The 17,591-nt window shown below is 61.4% G+C and overlaps 4 protein-coding genes across 4 annotated transcripts; all 4 read right to left on the bottom strand.

Moving 5' to 3' along the window:
* Window positions 1-245: 245 nt before the first annotated feature.
* COMMD4 (COMM domain containing 4) lies at window positions 246-1,748 on the bottom strand. The gene is made up of 8 exons (XM_065734292.1): window positions 1,685-1,748; window positions 1,518-1,589; window positions 1,356-1,421; window positions 1,179-1,218; window positions 985-1,104; window positions 715-795; window positions 414-590; window positions 246-303 (listed from the first exon to the last, which is right to left on the bottom strand). Exons 1-8 carry the CDS (start codon window positions 1,685-1,687, stop codon window positions 263-265), a joined length of 600 nt encoding a protein of 199 aa, XP_065590364.1. The 5' UTR covers window positions 1,688-1,748; the 3' UTR covers window positions 246-262.
* A 698-nt stretch (window positions 1,749-2,446) lies between these two features.
* LOC136046828 (zona pellucida sperm-binding protein 3) lies at window positions 2,447-4,708 on the bottom strand. The gene is made up of 9 exons (XM_065733616.1): window positions 4,282-4,708; window positions 3,993-4,111; window positions 3,812-3,915; window positions 3,557-3,734; window positions 3,350-3,470; window positions 3,164-3,255; window positions 2,839-2,969; window positions 2,680-2,769; window positions 2,447-2,606 (listed from the first exon to the last, which is right to left on the bottom strand). Exons 1-9 carry the CDS (start codon window positions 4,630-4,632, stop codon window positions 2,476-2,478), a joined length of 1,317 nt encoding a protein of 438 aa, XP_065589688.1. The 5' UTR covers window positions 4,633-4,708; the 3' UTR covers window positions 2,447-2,475.
* Window positions 4,709-6,475: 1,767 nt separating this feature from the next.
* Window positions 6,476-9,157, bottom strand: LOC136046826 (zona pellucida sperm-binding protein 3-like). Its single transcript, XM_065733612.1, has 8 exons — window positions 8,765-9,157; window positions 8,377-8,495; window positions 8,200-8,303; window positions 7,911-8,088; window positions 7,704-7,824; window positions 6,969-7,060; window positions 6,643-6,869; window positions 6,476-6,576 (listed from the first exon to the last, which is right to left on the bottom strand). Exons 1-8 carry the CDS (start codon window positions 9,155-9,157, stop codon window positions 6,476-6,478), a joined length of 1,335 nt encoding a protein of 444 aa, XP_065589684.1.
* A 1,276-nt stretch (window positions 9,158-10,433) lies between these two features.
* On the bottom strand, window positions 10,434-17,591 carry LOC136046823 (protein PML-like). Its single transcript, XM_065733608.1, has 8 exons — window positions 17,012-17,591; window positions 16,142-16,620; window positions 15,338-15,918; window positions 13,190-13,230; window positions 12,586-12,829; window positions 12,277-12,335; window positions 11,893-12,031; window positions 10,434-11,395 (listed from the first exon to the last, which is right to left on the bottom strand). The coding sequence occupies exons 1-8, from the start codon at window positions 17,036-17,038 to the stop codon at window positions 10,632-10,634; spliced, it is 2,334 nt and encodes a 777-aa protein (XP_065589680.1). The 5' UTR covers window positions 17,039-17,591; the 3' UTR covers window positions 10,434-10,631.

The raw sequence follows: 17,591 nt of genomic DNA on the forward strand, positions 1-17,591 counted from the left end.
TGCCTCATCGCGTGGAGCACGCCCCCAGCTCCCATTGGCTGCTTCGCTGCTTAGAACCGCCCCGCTCGTCACCCATTGGCTGCCCCGTTGCCCGGTGATATTGGCCCCGCTTCCGCTCAAGGGGAGCAGCAGCCTCGCGTCGCCATGGCAACGGCAGCGCTGGGCCTGCCAGGCCGAGGGCCCCGCGGGCAGGAAGGGGCGGACAGAGCTCGGGCGTCGCTCCCAAACTTTATTAGCAGACAACGCCGCCGCGGCCGCGTCCTCAGAGGAGGGTCTTCATCAGCGCCTGGGCCTGCTTCAGCTCTGTGGAACAGAGAAGCCACGCGGGGCTGCAGCATGGAGCGTCGCTCTGATGGCCTGGAAAGCCCTGAGCAAAGGGACGGGGCTCCCTCACGGCTCCACCCCATCCTCACCTGCCAGCAGCACCCGGAACTTCTCCGCCGACACGGCCATGGGCACGGCCTCGGGCTCCCCGCGCTCCCCACGTTGCACACGGAGCAGAAGGTGCACCAGTGGTTCGCCCACTTCTTGCAGCTCGCTGGAGCTCAGCGTGTAATCCACCCGCCACGACACGGCATCCAGGCGGCTCACTGCGGTGCGGGGCTGCGTCAGTGCTCGGCCAGGCCCATCTGAGCCAACCCGCAGCTGGGGCCCTGCCAGGGGCCAACCTTGCCCCTAAGGGTCACGTGCCAGCAGCACACGTGGGACACTCACGCCGGAGGCTGCCAGCCCTGAGGCTGTCCTGCAGAGAGCTCTGCTTCTCCTCGTAGGAGCGGCACAACCCCGTGGCGTGTTCTGCCCGAGAAGGAAGAAACAGTGAGCGCCTGCTGCTGCCAGCTCCAGCCCTGGGGCTGCCAAACCCCAGCGTGGAGGGAACGGGGCAGGGCTCAGACAGCCAGGGGGCGCCCTGGGGACAGACAGCCCCTGGTGCAGGTGTGTGGCTGCAGGGCTGCCTGTGACCCCTCCCCCCTCGCCACGCCCCACCTTTGGGCAGTCCCAGCTGCTGCAGCTCGCTGGACAGGGATTCGCCATCCACGTTGTGCTTGGCTGCACTGGAGAGGATGAAGTCGAGGACAGCAATGGCGGCCTTCACATCGCCTGACTCTGCAGGGAGGAGGGAGCTCAGCTAAGCGACACATGGACGCCTGGGGGCAGCCACCTCCAGCAGCAGGGCTCACCGAGCTTGGCGTCCGACGTCAGCTTCAGGATCTTCTCATACTGCGGGACAGAATCACGTGTACAAATTAATTACACACCACTTTCACACCATCGGTACTAGAGCGCTGTATAGTAGAGCAGTACTATAACGGCAGCAGAGGCTTGGGAGCTCGCATGGTTCCCGGCCCCGCACTCACGTCGATGGCCTCTCCCAGCAGCTCCCGCAGCACCTGCGCGCAGATTAACTTCAGCTTCACCGAGGACTGCGGGGAGAAGCAGGCTCAGCACCGTTCCCGGCTCCGCCGAAAGCCAGGCCCGCCTCCGGGGCGGACGAGATTTGGGGGAGGGGAACACTTAACGATTCGGGCCAGGACGCTGATCTCGGCCAGCACCCAGTCGGGGCAGTCCAGATCCCCGCAGAACCGGAACCGCTGCGGAGGAAAGGGGCGCTCAGAGCCCGGCGAAGCCCCGCGGCTCCCGCAGAGCCTCCCGGGCTCCCCCGCCCCACCACCGGCCCCGCTCCCACCATGGCGCTGCCGCTCGGCTCCCGCAGGTTCCGCCTCCGCGACCCGGAACCGCTACGGGGACCCGGCAGCAGCCGGCCCCGCCCCCACAGAAGCCCCGCCCACCTCTTTCCCGCCGCAGTCCTCACTCAGGTCCGCACTGTTCCCGCGCGCACCGGGCGGAGCCGCCCCGCGTTCGCTGCGTTCCGCCCGCAGCCCCGCGCCGCTTTGCTTCGAGCCGGGGCTGCCGTGTTCAGCTCCTCCCGGCCCGGAGCTCAGCTCGGAGCCGCTCTCTGCTCCGGCAGCTGCGTGCCCGGGCGCTCCATTGATGATGCGTCAGTGGGAACAGCGATGAAGGCGCACATGGCGTGAAGAGCGAGGGGAGGGAACTCGGTGCTTGCGTGCGGGGTTGCTAAGGGGGCATGAGGAGGTCGGGAATTTATCCCAGCCGGGACCCTCCGCTGCGTAGCAGAGCCCTGCGCGCACCAGGATGGTTTCCGAGCCCCAGAGCCCGAGCGGGGCAAGGAGACAGGACGCTTTAAACAGTTGCTGTCCCCCTAAAACGTGGTGCCCAGAGGCTGTGGACACCTCCAGCGCCGCCCAACCACACCCCACGGAGAGCTGCCGGGGCAGAACTGGACACTGGGTGGGGCTGAAGCGCTGGCGGGGCATCCCACTGCGGGTAACCTCCAATCCCGAAGGCTGGAGGCGGTCTTGGAGCTGGAGGGCTCTGCTACCCCAGAGCCCCAGCGGCGCACAGGGACGGCACGGCACAGTTTGTCCTTTCCAGGCTTTATTCACGGCTTGTCTACGCTCAGGCTGCAGCCGAAGCGCGGGTGCAGCCCTTGCGTGCAATACCCACAGCCACCCCGACGCCAGCCAGCGCCACAGCCACGGCCACGCACGCCAGCCCCGTCCCCACGCCGGGCGCCGTCACCGCCGCACCTGCAAACCCAAACCCAGCCGTCAGAGCAGGGCGCGGCAGCCGCACCGCGAAGTCACAGCCACGGCAACTCACCGTCACCGCCCTCCTGCTGCTGTCCCACGGCTCCCGGGTCCGCCGAGAGGAGCACGGGGCCGATGACCACATCAGCTGCAACCTCTTTCCCTGAGAAGGACGGAGCCGTGAGCCGGGCTCCCTCCCGCCCGGGTCTCCTCAGGCCCAGCGGGACCTTACCGGCATCGCGACGGAAGCGGCGGCCGTGCCATCGCTCCACGGGGTTGAGCCTCCGGGAGAGTGCGGGCGGCTCACAGCTGCCCGTCTCGCAGCAGCTGCAGACATCCCGGCTGCCTTCCACCGGCACCCAGCTGGAGCAGGACGGCAGCACTGTCAGTGGTGAGTGGGAAACCCCCGGCAACCCCCACTTGTTGGCTGCCCAAAGGACCCCGAAGTGCATTGGGAAACCCACACTGGAGGAGTTTGCATCTCGTTTCTGGGACTTGGGTGCTGGCCCCTGAGTTGGGAGCCATAAAACACCCTGATTTGTGCCGCAGATACTCACGTGTTTCTGGCTTTATTGAAGGAGCAAGCCTTGTTCTGAGGGTCTGGGCCTTGGTCTGCTGGGGTCACCTTCAGGTGGCAGGTGATGTAGATCTGCAGGAGGGGCAGGGGAAGCGTTGGGGACCTCTCCCTGGGGACAGCCTGGCTCAGGCTGGGTGTTGGGGATGGACACAGCACACAGCCTTACCAGGTTCCTGGTGTCCCCTGCGAACCTGAAGACGTCGATCCTGAACCGCAGCACATCTTCCCGAGGCCGGGGCGTGATGAAAGCAGAGCTGGTGTCATCCACCCTCCCATCCACTAAGCACCTGGACATGAGGCAAAGGGGAGAGGGGGTCAGTATCCCACTGGGCCCCCCCAAGCGCAGTGACCAACCCACCCCCCCCAGCCTCACCCGTTGAAGTCAATGATGGCATAGTGGGGTGAGGAGTCGCCGTCAGGGCTCAGGGCGGCCACGCAGCTGTCCACAAAGAGCCGCAGGGGGACGTGGCTCTCAGTGCTGACCTCAGCCTGGATGTTGAGGATGTCACCCAGCTGGAAGCCCGTGAAGGGTCTCTCCGTGCTCCAGTCATCTGCAGAGCATGGGAGTGACACAAGGGGGTGAGAGAGGGAGGTGATGGGAGCAGCGTGCACCAGCTGTCCCACGTACCGCTCATGAGGCGCAGGGAGAACACCAGCCTCTCCTCAGCTGACAGCGCAGAGTTGAAGGGGGACCAGGTGGGCCGGATGGCATTGCTGCTCACATTCTCCCTCCTGGCAAGCGACTGCATCAGGACACCGCTGGGCACCGGGGGGGGGAGTGGGGGGGGGTGAGGATGCAGAGCCTTTACCTGGGGTAGTGGCACTCGATGGGGATGACGGCGGGGTTGGTGCGGATGATGACGGGGTTGCTAGCAGGGCTGGGGTCGTAGTTGATGAGTGTGCGGTAGATGAGGGCGTCTGGTGTCACCTGGTGAGGAATAGGGCACAAAGCTGGCAGCGAGACAGCAAGACCTCCCCCTGCCACCCACCCGCCCAGAGCCGTCTCTTCCCATCGGGAAACGCAAGGGAGAAATAAAAGGCTAAAACACAGAAGGCCTCCAGCTGAAAGCACCCCCCCCGGGGCACGAGAGCTCTCACCTGCACGACGCTGCCGCACTCGTGGAGCCCAGCGGTGAAGGTGACGGTGTTGTGCGCGGCGCTGAGCGAGGAGTGCCTGCAGGCGGCCGGGCCCAGAGTCAGGTCGGCCGCGTTGATGAGTCGCCCGGTGCCAAAGAGGTCCCTGTGCACCGTCACCACCAGCTGTGCCTCCTGGCACTGCACGGCCACCGGGTGCGAGCCGGCCACGGCACGGGAGTTCGCCTCAGCCCCCCAGGACCAGGCGGTGGGGTCCCCTCGTGCTGTCCAGGAGAGGTCCCAGGGCGTGTAGGAGTCCCCCCGGGTCACCAAGCAGCACAGGAGCCCCAGCACCACCGCGCAGCCGCCTTGCATCCCGCCTGCTGCCAGCTCGCCCAGCACAGGAGCTAGGAAAGCTCTGCCGTGCTTTATATCCCTCAACCCCCCGTGAGGTATGCATGCAGGGATGGGGAGGCAGAGTCATTTCCGGGGTGCTGTACCCCCCATCCCGGGCTGCTCAAGGCGAGAGAAAACATCCTCGTCAGCCTCTTTGGGGGAATTGTTTAGAAAACTCAGCAGAAGCCGGAGACGGGGAGACGGGGACGGAGCGGCTTGTTTAGGTTTGTGCCAGGCGATAAGGGGCTTTTCAAGGCTCCTGGGGGAGGTGATGTGGAGGGGGGGGTCAGATCTGGGGGCTTCCCGCCACCCCCAGCCCTGCCCAGAGCCATTCCGGATGCCCTGTGACCCCTCCATAGCATCCCGAGCAGGGACCTTACGCATCCCACTGCTCACCAGCGGCACGAGTGCAGCCGTGCTCAGCCAGCCCCATCACAGCCTGTGCTAAGCACCAAACCTTGAGGCTGCAAAGCAAAGGGATGGCTGCTTAAAACTCAACCCCACATGCTCTCAGCCCCATTCTTTCAGTGCCTGCATGTCTTCCCCAGCCTTCGCGATGCCCTCGGCTGGGGGGCAGCAGAGTGAGTCAGGGGGCTCAGCTGATCCCTGGGGAAACAGATGGAGTTTTGGTCAGCCAAAAACCCTACTGGATTTGGTGCGACTCTCCAAAAAAGCATGCTGTGGCACACGTCCTTCCCCCCTCCTTTTGGTTCTCCTCCTCACAGAGCCCGGCCAGGACTTCTCTGTGTTTAAGATACCTTGAGATTGGTGCTTGCGTAGAAATGCCAGGCATTCCAGCCTCTGTCTTTGGGAGGACGTCTGTCAAAGGCACTCAGGCTGACAGCAGATAACAGGGGCAGGCACTGCTGAATCAGTAAACAACGGCTGTGGAGCACGGGGGCGAGGGCAGGAGCCTTGGCTGGTGAGGAGGGGGCAGCTCGGGGGCCCCAGTGCAACGAGCAGGGTGAAACCCATGGAGGCACAGAGTTGCAGAGCTGTTTGTCTTAGGAAAGGGGGATTTCTGTCCTGACTTTATTGGAAGCAGAAGATGGCTTGGCCGCAGACCAGCAAAGAGGGCAAGCACAGAGCCTGGAGGAGGCAGAGACCAAAAGTCCCAGGGCAAGCCCCGAGGCAACGTTTTTCCCCCCTGCTGTACAAAGGGGAATGTTGAAAACACAGGTCCTTCCTGCTTTTAACACAAAGCTGCACGCCAAGAAGCAGCCAGGACCACTGCCCAGGAGGGGACAGGGGGGGAATGGCCACTCATGGGTGCAAGCCAGAGCTTTGCTAACAGTACAGCAAGTCAAGAGTGGCAGAAGAAACACAGGAAGGAGCCCTCCCTCCTTCCCTTCACAGAATCCAGGGGTTCTGTTCACACCTGGCAGAGAGCAACTGCTCTCAGGTTTGGGACAAGAGCACCCTGCCCTGCCAGCTGCTGGCAACAGCCCCAGCTCCATAGTGCAGAGAGGAAAAGCCCCTTTGTGGGGTGGGGGGGGGGGAAAGGAAAGCAGGGGCTGAAATTCCAGTCCCTGCTCCAAGGACTGTTTATACATATCTATATGCAGCAAGCCTTGGATGAAATGCATAAACAGTCCTTGGGACAGGGTCTGGAATTCCTGTCTCCCTGCAGCCCAGGAAGAGCCAAGCCTTCCCTGCACCACTGCAGCCTCCATTAGCAAGGGCCCCCATCCCACAGCCCTTACCCATGAGATGGGCAGCACGAGCCAGAACGCCCCCCCCCCTTCAGCCCCCAGGAAGTCTCCCACAGTAGGGGAAATTTACTTTTTACTGGATATGAGAAGCTAAAACTTGAGACCATGACTCAGATGGGATAACTGCGTGCCCGGCAGGCAGCCAGGGCTCCCAGAGCAGCAAGGAGCAGCACAGCCAATCCAGCAGCCAGCCCCACATACCTTCCAGCACCTGCAGAGGAGAAAGCAAAGGTGCTCAAAGGCAGAGCAGGGCCCACGCCCCATCCCCATCACCCACCTGCAGAGGGCACCCCGCCTGCTGGGTGCTGCTGGTGGCTGTGGACGAGCAGAGGGCCGAGCATCACATCTGCTTCTCCCACTGTAGGATCCTGGGCCAGCTCTCTGCGGGATCGCCCTCTGCGCCCATGGGTTGGGACGAGGGGCTGCGGGGAGTGACGTGCTGTGCCACAGCTCTGTGTCTCGCAGCACGAGCACACGGCCCGCATACCCTCCACGGGTGCCCAGCTGGAAGAGAGCTTGCTCACCAGCCTGCCCTACAGCAGGGACCCCGCTGAGCTTCGGGGCACAGGGCGGGCAGCCCAGCAGCACATCCCAGCTACTCACAGGCCGCTGGGTTTGTGGAAGGAGCAAGCTTTGTGCTGAGGGTCCGGAGCTTGGCTGGCCGGGGAGACCTTCAGGTGGCAGGTGATGTAAAGCTGAGAGGACAAGGAGCAGGGTTATGGGGTCAGTCACCTTAAAGAAGCACACTTGGCTTCCCCATGCACTGGGAAGGACCACCATCTCCCTGTTGCACCCCAAATGCTGCTGCTGCTTTCAGAACATCGAGTGCAGCCTAAGGGGGCTTGTCTTGCCCAGAAGTGTTCCCCAAGAGGGAGCCTGGGTTCACAGGGCATCACAGATCAGAAGTGGTAACACCCCATCCACATGTTACTACAGGGGAAGAAGGGGGCAGACCCTTTAGCGTGGTCTGTTAGGGTAGGACAAGGGGAAGTGGATTCAAACTGCAGGAGGGGACGTTTAGATTGGGTGTAAGGAAGTCCTGTGCACTAAGGGCAGTGAGGTGCTGGCTCAGGGTGCCCGGAGAGGCGGTGCTGCCCCGTCCCTGCAGACACCGAGGTCAGGCTGGGGGTGCTCTGAGCACCCGATGGAGCTGTGGCTGTCCCTGTTCATGGCACAGGGGTTGCAGTGATGGCCCTTTGGGGTCCCTTCTGACCCAAATGATTCTACAAGATTACTTTCTCAAGGCAGGCCCAGCAAAGCTTCATTGCCCCGCCCCACCGCTTGAGGCTGGACCCCATCTAAACAATGGGGTCAGTGCTTATAGGAAGGATTTGTTACCAGGCTGCTGGAGTCTCCTGCAAACTTGAACGTATCTACTGCAAACTGAAGCACATCTAGCCGAGGCCTCGGGGATATAAAAGTCGAGGTGGCATCGTCCAGCCGCCCGTCCACCATGCACCTAGGTGCAGACAAAGCTCAGCGGGGTGGCTGGGAGCCAACGCTCACAGGGAGGTGACCCGAGACCAGGGCACGGGCAGCTCTTACCCGTTGAAGTCAATGAACGCATAGTGGGGAGAGGAGCCCCCGTGTGGGCTGGATGTGGCCACGCAGCTGTCCACAAAGAGCCTCAGGGGGGCATGGCCCCCTGCGCTGACCCCCGCCTGCACGCGGAGGACATCTCCCAGTTGGAACACAGCAGAGGCCCTCTCGGTGCTCCAGTCATCTGGAATGGAAGTTTGGTGGTTCCAGTGCCTCACCCACCGCTCCCACCCGAGGGCTCAAGGGCTGCCAGGCCTGCACCAACAGCCAGGGGAGACCCCCACCCCAAACCTACCGCTCATAAGGCGCAAGGAGAAGAGCAGCTTCTGCTCGGAGGAGAGGGTGGAGTGGAAGGGTGCCCACGTGGGCTGGACGGCGTGGCTGCTCACGTTGTTCCTCCTGGGGAGGGATGCTCGTGGTCAGGATCCTCCGTGGCTGTGGGAGGGCTCGGTGCCCATCTGCACTGACTCACCTTGGGTAGTGGCACTCAATGGGAACCGCAGCAGGGCTTGTACGGATGATGATGGGGTTGCCAGCACGGGCTGGGCTGTAATTCAAGCTTGTGCTGTAGATGAGAGCCTCAGGGGTGACCTGGGGAGAGGTGGGTTGCATTGCCCAGTTACCAAGATCCCTTCTCCTCCAGCCACACGTGTGGAGCCCCAAGCTTCTCCCAGGGGGGAGAAGTAATCAGCACTTACAGGGCTGGCAGCCCTATGGGTTTAGTTCCAACCCCACTAAATGAAAGGGAGAAGCCAGCCAGAACTCTCCAGTTAAACACCCAGAGGTTCAGCATCCCTTGCTGTGCAGCACCCCAAGGTGCACATGAGGTGCCAGTCCCCACCCAAGGCCCCCAGCCTTACCCTGAGGGTGCTGCCACACTCGTGCAGCCCAGCCACGAAGGTCACCACGTTCTCAGCAGCATTCTGGGCCATGGCCGGGCAGGCAGCTGTACCCAGGCTCAGGTCTGCAGCCCGGACCAGGCGCCCAGTGCCAAAGAGGTCCCTGTGCACCGTGACCACCACCTGTGCCTCCTGGCACCCCACAGACACGGGGTGCAGTGGGGACGCAGCCTGGAGCTGGGACACATCCACCCATGCCCATGGGGAGGGCTGGGAGAAGGTATGGGGCTGCCCCAAGGACTGAGCCCCCCACAGCTCTGTCTCCCCTCGGAGAAAGCCCCAAGAGCTGTAGGCAGCCCCCATCTCTAGGAGACAGCAGAAAAGAGCAAAGCCCAGGCTGCTTGTGGGTCTCATTCTGCCCAACAGAACACAGCATTAGGGGTAGGGGGCTGCCCAGGGGCCTTTTGTAGCCCTCCCTCCCATCAAAGGTAATTGGCAGCACCCAGTCCCCTGGGAATGGTGTTAATTAGCTGACGAGGAGCTGGTGTCAAATGTGCCGTTTCTTTTTAATGTCTTTTCTGGTAATGAGCAGGATCTACAAGGGGCTGTGTCCCACCTCCAGACCATGCACCCTGCAAGACCTGTCTGAAAGATGGGCACAAGTCTTGACCTTCCTCTGAAGCATTTCAAGCTATAATCCCCCGCTCCCTCCAGTATTTAAGGGCAGATTCAGGTCTGGAGATGTCTTATATCTTTACTAACTGGGGATAATGTTTACAGGTCAGGTGTAGATAGTTATCTTGGCTGCTTTTAGCTCAGGGAAGGCTCTGGGGAGACCTCATTACCGACCTCCAGTTCTTGAAGGCAGCTTACAAGCAAAAGCAACTTATTAATTGGTCTAACAGTGAGTGATAGGACAAGGGGGATTGCCTTTAAGCTCAATTGAGGTCAGACGTTAGTAAGAAATTCTTTATTCAGAGGGTGGTGAGGCCCTGGCACTGCTGCACAGAGTTGTTGCCCCCCACCAGCTCAGGCTGCCCAGGGCCCCGTCCATGGCCTTGGACACCTCTGGAGGTGGGGCACCAAAGCTCTCTGGGCATGGCTGTGACCCTGTGAGCTTCCTAGTGCTAGAGGCTGTGGTTTGAGGAGGAGAGCAAGAGCTGGGAGTGTAACCTGGGGCTGAATGTGGCTTTGTGCAAGCAGGACGCTGAGGAGGGCTTGGGGCTGTGTGCCCGTGCACGTGGGGGGCATCTGCAGGCCCCCTTGGTGCTTCCCTGGTGGTACCATAGATTCATATAATCATTAAGGTTGGGAAGACCAATAAGATCATCCAGTCCTACCATCAACCCACGCCTGTGACTGTTCTAGACCACGTCACTCAGTGTGACAGCTCCACGGTTCTTGAGCACCTCGGCGGACAGTGACTCCACCACCTCTCTGGCCAGCCTGTACCAATGCATTATCACTCCTTCAAAGAAGAAATATTTCCTAATACCCGACCTGAACCTCCCCTGGCACAGCTCGAGGCCACCACCTCCCATCCTGTCACTGTTACGTGGAGCAGAGGCCGACGCTCACCACTGCCCAGCCTCCTTTCAGGGAGCTGTACTGAACAAGGGTCTCCCTGAGCCTCCTCTTCTCCAGGCCAAACGTGGCAATGGGGAGTAAAGCAACGTACTTGAAGCAGGTGTCAAAATAGAGAACCGATGTATTTCATCCGCACGCATACACAGAAAGAGCAATTAAGCATATTAGACCATCAAGCAATGCCCTGGCTGGCACTGCATTTGGAGAGCACCATCCTGTGTGCTCCCTTAGGGCGTTCATACCCCATAAGTGGGTTGCATACCAAGCAGGATAATGAAGTGGGTTTGGCTTGGAATAGCTTTCAGCAGTCTTTCTTGATCTTCATGGCCTCCAGCAAGCCGTGTGCTGAGGCCTCGCTGCTGGCTGCTGCTGGCTGCTGCTGGAAGTAAGCCTTGACCTTGCTGAGGTGGCGGACCTTCTTCTCGAAGGGATGCCGGTGGGCATTGACCAAGGCACACATCCTGCGGAGGCCCCCGGCGGGGTCACACGTGAAGCAGGCGTGCAGCTCGGGGAGGCCGATGCCGTGGGAAGCCAACGTCTGGGCCGAGGGCCAGCTGAGCAGCCTCTTGTCCAGCAAAGGCTGCAGGGACATGAAGGACTCCAGCTTGGCAGGCCTGAGGAGCTGCCTGGGTTTGTTCTCCAGGTCGATCTCCAGAACATCACACAAGTCCATCATGGCACTGGCGCTTTCCATGGTGCTGCAGTTGCTGAGGTCGCGCCACAGCAATTTGCTGGCCAAGTTCTTCAGCGTGCAGCTCTCCTCCTTGGGGACCTTCTCCTTTATCAGGGGCAGGACATCCAGAAAGCCATACACCGTGGAGAAGAACTCCTCTTTCTTGCCCATGGCCGTCAGATTTTTCAGGAGGGTGGGAAGGGGCAGTGACCAGAAACCAAAGGCAGCCAGGATGGGCCTACGGATGGTGCTGAGGTGGCCAAGCAGATCCCTCAGGCCCACCTCACAACCATTAGTTTTGGCCATCGAGTTGGGCAAACATATCGTGGGCTGAATGAGGACTGAGAGTATTTTCTCTTTATCAACCACTGCCATCTGAATGATTTCATTTTCTGGAGAGGATGAGGAGAAAGCAAAAGAGAAGGAGAGAGGAAGAACGGGCAGAATTAGCCTCTTATTCAGCAAGGAAATAAAACATTGAGTCCCTTGGACTTTAACAGCCCCCTGCCTGTTCTCAAAACATGAAAGCAAATCTCTTAGGGGCTCAAGAGATTGTCCTCTCTTTTACATCGCCAAGGCTATGGCAGAAATGTCTGAAGTTCGTAGAATCATAAAATCATTAAGGTTGGAAGGACCACTAAAATCATGCAGTTCCACACCTGTGACCACCCTAGAGCACGTCCCACAATGCCACATCTATACTTTTCTTGAACACCTCCAGAGACAGTGACTCCACTACCTCCCTGGGCAGCCTGTGCCACTACCTCACCAAACATCTTAACTTCTGCCCACCCAAAAAGATCAACAGCAACAATGCCACGCGCGGGAATCTAAGCCAGCTTCAACACAGCACACTCATTGCAGAAGACATTCCCACGTAGGGCCTTACCCCAAATCTTAAGGTCAAAGAAGACCACGGATCCTTGTCCCACATCCAGTGTGTTCTGGAAGTGGATGGGAAGGTGTGGGCTGTCTCTGCTGGTGCTGTCCTCGAGCATACCGTTGAAATCGTCTAGCAGACTGGGATCCTGGAGGAGAAAACAACTGGCTTTTAATAAATGTCTCAGGAAGAACCAGCATAGTAGCTTGGGGTGCTCGTGTGTCCTGGAAGTGACCAAAGGGATCTATTCAAACTGTATGTTGAAGGACTTGGAGTGCCCCACTTGGAAACTTCCCAAGTAACTTCCTGCTCTAAGATGACAGGAAAGATGGGGCTATCACAGAACTGAAGGGTTTTGACAGAGGTATTTTGGCTCTCAGGATCTTGACTCACTAGCAACTCCTCATCCATGCTGTCCTCTTCATCGCTGCCCAAGTTGAGAAGGTCGTCATCTGCCCAGAGAGAAACAACACGTCACCTCTGGGACACTGAGCTGTCTAACCCTGCAGTGAGCACAAGGGCCAACAGACCCTCTGTCAGCATCATCAGCTGTGCAGAGGTGCCCTGGCCAGCCAGCAGCGTGGATGGGGAGCAACCATCTGAACAAGATGATGCACTGGGATGTGAGTGTCCTCTTGAAAACCCTCTGGGGATGCTGACACCCCCCAGAATCCATCTGACACCTGCAGGAGCATCGCTTACCTGAGTTGTGCACCTCATCGCTGCTGTCCGGCATGCTGTTCAGCAAGCTGCCTTCCTTGGGGTCAGCCACAGTGGGTGCAGAAAAGCTGGGCCGGGGCTGGGGCGAGCTGTTTGGTTCCTGTGGCACTGCTGGTGTGCTCCACTCGTCATCACCCTTCTCAACCTTTATCATCTTTGCAGGGGATGGCTGCGTGATGGTGCCTTCGTCTTTCCTTCTCTTGGCAGGGGTGGAGGTCAGTGGGACCTAAGTGGGCAAAGCAGAGCCCAGTGAGCATCCCTGCATGGCCAGGGATGTCCTTTGCCAGCAGAGCACAACCACACAGGTCCAAAGGAAAGGCTGAAGATCCACAAGCTGCTAGTTTGAACCCAAGGCAACAACCTCGAGGCAACGACACCGAGGCAGGCATGATGTTGCATGGTCCCACCACACACCTTGCTTTGGTGAGCAAACCCAGGTCCATAGCACACTCTGGGTCTGAGATGGGACCAACAGGGGCAGGGGGCAGAGGTGGAGTCAATAGATAAATACGGAGGTGCTTGGAGATGTCGTGGGGAACCCTGTGACTCGGGAGGGCTTGGGGTGTGAGCAGAGAGCAAATCTCACCTGGTGGGAGTTGTTCGTGGTGGCTGGAGCAGGGGCAGCTTCTGAAAGAACAAGAACACAGCGGGATGAGAAGGGTGAGCAGTGCTGGAGGTGTCTGAGAGCGATGGGTGTCGCAAAGCCCCCTGCAGGAGGTGCGGGTGGCTGCGGGGACCACGTCCCCTCTGCTGCCACGGGGATGCCAGAGCTGTGGGTAGCCCTGAGCCCCACTGGGAGACGCTGCAGAGGCCAAACTCAAGCCGTGAGTCTGACCTGGTAAAATGCCTGCTCGCCCAGCTGACCTCAGCAGAGCTGCCCATGTGTGCCAGCAAGCTGGAAAGGCCATTGGTAGCATCGCACAGTGATTCGGTAGCTGGGGACATGCCATCCCACCAGCCCCATGTCCCCACCACTCCTGTGCTCTCCAGCACTGCTGGGGCTGTGGCCATGGACATGCTGAAACATGGAGAGAAGTGGGACGCAATTTAGGAAGCTCTCAGGAGGGCCCTTTTGGGCTGCGACACCAGTAAAAGACAAACGATCAGCCCAGGAGGACTTTATTGGCACAGCAGGTGAGGCGGGCAGCTTTGTCCCTAGAGGGATCTCCCATGGGTTTCCCAGGTGTCCTGGTTTGCAGACGGAGCCCGTTCCTCACGGCATCCTCCTGGAGTATCATCGTGGCACCGCAAAGGCCACGCTGCTTCCCCTCACTTCTTCCTCCGCTTCCTGAGGCCAGCAGTGTGCTTCCAGTCTCGCTTGCCCCTGCTGGGCTGCTCCTCCTCCAGCACTGGGCTGGGGGGTGTGGGTGATGGGGGCCTGGCAGCGGGGGGAGATGCCGCAGGACCCTGCTCCCCTTCACTCTGCTGCGAGGTGCTGGGGCAGAACAAACCCAGCAGGTTGGAGGGCAGCGAGGGCCAGCTCAGGTCTGGCGGGTCCTGTAAGGTGTGCACAGATGGGGGGCCCTGAGGTCCTGGCTGCAGCACTGTCCCCATGGAAGAGGCGATGGCACTGAGGGAGCGGGCCATGGTGCGCACGCCGTGGGACAGGGACACCAGGTGCTTGTTCAGCCTGCACTGAGCCCGCAGCAGGCAGGTGGTGACCCCCAGCAGCTCGTCTGTGTGCTGCAGGTGTGCCCTGGCCCAAAAGCCAAAATCTTCCTGCAGGGTGGCCATGGAGGCCTGAAGGCTCTTGGGGGGAGACGTGGCATCCCCAGCGGCACCGAGAGGCGATGCTGAGCCTTCCTTTGCTCCTTCATCCTGCTGCGTGGTGGGGATGGGCAGCAGGGGGGGTGCATCTCCTCCTGGGCTGTGGGGCTGAGGCTGGAGGTCAAGGGTTGGGGTGCTGTCATCCTCGGATGGTGTGTCCTGCTGGGGGACAGTGGGACGTGCCGCGGGGAGCGGGGCTGAAGGGAGCAGGAGAGGGAGCTCAGTGAGGACAGCGTGGACAGAGCGCTCAGTGGATGGCTGCACACCGGGGCCCAGGGACACGCGTGCATGCTACACTTGTTCGAGAGGATGTCCCTGACCCCTCCTGCCCACTGCCTGCTCTGCCGGATGCCTATCACCTCCCCCAGCCCAAGGCACCGTTGTCTCTCCCCTTACAGCTGCAGCCGGGGGCTGGCTGCATGCCGAGAGAGCGAGACCAACATCGCTCTGCCAGCGAGGAAAGCAGTGTGGCATCCTGACCTCAGAGCAAGGGCAGCGATCACCGCCACAGAAACATAGAATCACTGAACTGTAGGGGTTGGAAGGGACCTCTAGAGACCACTGAGTCCTACCCCCCTGCCAAAGCAGCTCCCAGCCCAGCTTGCACAGGTATGCATATAGGTATTTATAGACGTGGATCACATCCCCTCTTCTTTTCTCAAGGCTGAACAGCCCCAGGTCTCTCAGCTTTTCCTCATAAGGGCGGTGTTCCACATCCTTTATCATCTTCATAGCCCTCCCCGGGACTCTTTCCATCAGATCCCTGTCTGCTTTGTACCGGGGAGCCCGGAGCTGGACGCAGTACGCCAGGGCTGAGCAGAGGGGGAGGATCGCCTTCCTTGACCTGCTGGCCACGCTCTTTTTAGTGCACCTCAGGATCCCATTGGTGTTCTTGGCCACTGCTGGCTCACGGTCCCAAGCTTTCAGCCTCCACCCCTCCCCACGGAGCAGCGTGCCCACATCTCACCTTGCAGCCCCTCGACGCGCTCGGCCAGCGCCCGCAGCCTGGCGTGGCACTCGGCGAAGTCCTCGTGCAGCACCAGCTCCCCGACCGCCACCGGCCGCTGCCTCCGCAGCTCCTCCAGCGCATCCTTGACGAAGGGCTGCATGTCCATCACCTCCTGCTCCGTGGCGTACAGCCCCATCTTCTCCACCAGCCTCTCGCCCGCCTCCATCCTCCGCAGCGCGGCCTCCACGCGCCTCAGCTCCCCCTCCAGCTCCCGCCGGCCCCGCTCCTGCCTCCTCTCCACCAGCGCCAGCAGCTCCTCCTCCTCGTGCCGGATCAGCCTCACCAGCTGCTCCACGCGCTGCCGCACCGACTCCCGCACCGCTCTCCCCGCCGCCTCCAGCCGTGCCGCCTCCTCCCGCAGCGCCGCGTGCGACGCCTCGAAGCCGCCCCGCTGCCGCTCCAGCTCCTGCCCCAGTGCCGCCAGCTCGTCCCGCCGCAGCCGTGCCTCCGTGCCCACGTCGCAGTGCTGCCCGCTGTGAGCGGCGTCCAGCAGCGCGCAGATGCAGCACACCGCTCGGCAGCACTGCTTGCAGTAGATGCTGTGGGGGTGAGGGGGGGAGAAGGTGAGGAGTTACTCGCCAGGAGCTGCGCAGGGGCGTGGAGGGGCCCAAGCCTGTGGACGGGAGCTGATCTCACAGCAGGGTGGGAACGAGGGCCCCTTCCAACCTGTGCCATACTGTGAACCTCTGATTCCGTGACCGCAGAACCACCTCGCTGAGCCCAAAGATCAGCGACAAGAAGCTCCCAGCCCAGGACACCTACCTTAGAGTCTGATTCTGGTGGGTCGGGATGGGGCAGGACGAGCTGCCGGTCGTCCTGGTGCCCTCGAGGAACTCCTGCAGCGATCCCACCCTGATGTCCTGCACCCTCTTGGCCTCGTGGTTCTCCCTCTTGACGTAACGCTGGTGGGCCTCGAAGCACTTGGTGCAGAGGAACTCCTTGCACTCCAGGCACCAGTACTCGCTGGCTCTCCCGCAGTTGTCGCACAGCAGCCCGGCCCCGCTGACGACGCGCCGGTAGACGCGCAGCCGGGCCTGCAGGCTGGCAAACAGCACGTTGTCCACGCCGGGGACGCCGTCGGGCTGAGGGATGGGAGCCTGGCACACGGGGCACTGCCCCAAGGGTTTGTTCTCGCTCAGGCAGCCCAGGCACAGCGTGTGCAGGCAGGTGAGCAGCTTCAGGTTGGGCGATTCCTGCCGGCAGCCCTCGCACAGCACGAACTGGAAGTCGTCCTCCAGTGGCTTGGAGTGGTGGGGGAGGGGGGAGTGGGGGGAAGGGAGGGGACAGAGCTTCAGCACCCCCGTTCTGGGCACAGGTGAGCGGCCCGCTTCCTACGTGCGTGGTGCTGGATCTCACTCAGCACTTCCCCTTCCCCATAGCACACGCTGGCAGCGTGGCACCCACGAGCTGGGGATGGGGTGGGGTGCACCCATAGCCCCCCCTGCCACCCCGTCCCCCCTCCCTGCCGACGCCCCGCACTCCCACCGCCCCCACTCCATGTGCCTGAAGGGATGAAAGCCCCCCCCAGCAGGTCCCGGCACAGCCCCGTGCCCACCGCCCCGTCGGGGCACATCCCGCTGCCTCCCCCCGCCCTACCCCACCCCCCACCCCCCGCTGTCGGCCGGAGCTCACCGGGGCCGCGGGTTCGAGGCCGGCCATGGCGTGGTACAGCCCCAGGAGTCCCCCCCCCTCCTCTCCCACCGCTCAGTTTCGGTTTCCCGGAGCTGCAGACTCCTCCCCGGGGCAGGCCCTATGCTGACTATTGCCCGGAAGGCATTTCCCTGGGCGGGGCTGCACGGTGGCTCCTCTCCATCCCAGTATTGTTCCATCCTCATCCCACTGGTGACTACGGGACCACTGCCAAGTGCAGACCACGACCAAAGGGGTGGCAGCCCTAAAAGGGTTTTCGCTGAAGAGGGACACCTCCAGATGGGGTACCCCCACCCTGGGCCGGTGCTGTAAACTCTGGGTGCTGAGCATCCGCGCGCGGACGGTAGGACTGGGGAAACTGAGGCACGGCTCAGTGCAGCAGGGCATGGAGGGAGCACCCGTCAGCCTGTCGCTGCCCTCAGGGCGTGTTTATTGGGATGGAAAGGAAGCTGACAAAATAAAGAGCTACGGATACGTGGCTGGACGCAGCCCCCACGCACACCACGCAGACAGACCTCACACAGCACGCATGCAGAAACAAACCAACGCCAGCACCTCCTGC

Source organism: Cyrtonyx montezumae, unplaced genomic scaffold (genome assembly GCF_038088225.1).
Source record: "Cyrtonyx montezumae isolate F1298 unplaced genomic scaffold, pur_monq_1.0 scaffold_17, whole genome shotgun sequence".
Taxonomy (NCBI): Eukaryota; Metazoa; Chordata; class Aves; order Galliformes; family Odontophoridae; genus Cyrtonyx; species Cyrtonyx montezumae.

What these genes read in the sequence shown, in the direction of transcription:
- COMMD4 (XM_065734292.1), bottom strand. An exon ending in GCAGCTGGGACTGCCCAAAG is followed by an intron (nt 796 to 984) that starts GTGGGGCGTGGC and finishes CTTCTCGGGCAG; the next exon opens with AACACGCCACGGGGTTGTGC. An exon ending in GTTCCGGGTGCTGCTGGCAG is followed by an intron (nt 304 to 413) that starts GTGAGGATGGGG and finishes TCTGTTCCACAG; the next exon opens with AGCTGAAGCAGGCCCAGGCG.
- LOC136046828 (XM_065733616.1), bottom strand. Translation starts at nt 4,632, where the DNA reads ATGCAAGGCGGCTGCGCGGTGGTGCTGGGGCTCCTGTGCTGCTTGGTG. An exon ending in CTCCCTGCGCCTCATGAGCG is followed by an intron (nt 3,735 to 3,811) that starts GTACGTGGGACA and finishes CATGCTCTGCAG; the next exon opens with ATGACTGGAGCACGGAGAGA. An exon ending in TTCAATAAAGCCAGAAACAC is followed by an intron (nt 2,970 to 3,163) that starts GTGAGTATCTGC and finishes GTCCTGCTCCAG; the next exon opens with CTGGGTGCCGGTGGAAGGCA.
- LOC136046826 (XM_065733612.1), bottom strand. Translation starts at nt 9,157, where the DNA reads ATGAGACCCACAAGCAGCCTGGGCTTTGCTCTTTTCTGCTGTCTCCTA. An exon ending in CTCCTTGCGCCTTATGAGCG is followed by an intron (nt 8,089 to 8,199) that starts GTAGGTTTGGGG and finishes CTTCCATTCCAG; the next exon opens with ATGACTGGAGCACCGAGAGG. An exon ending in CAGGAGACTCCAGCAGCCTG is followed by an intron (nt 7,061 to 7,703) that starts GTAACAAATCCT and finishes TTGTCCTCTCAG; the next exon opens with CTTTACATCACCTGCCACCT.
- LOC136046823 (XM_065733608.1), bottom strand. Translation starts at nt 17,038, where the DNA reads ATGGCCGGCCTCGAACCCGCGGCCCCG. An exon ending in CGATGAGGTGCACAACTCAG is followed by an intron (nt 12,336 to 12,585) that starts GTAAGCGATGCT and finishes CTCTCTGGGCAG; the next exon opens with ATGACGACCTTCTCAACTTG. An exon ending in CTTTGACCTTAAGATTTGGG is followed by an intron (nt 11,396 to 11,892) that starts GTAAGGCCCTAC and finishes CATCCTCTCCAG; the next exon opens with AAAATGAAATCATTCAGATG.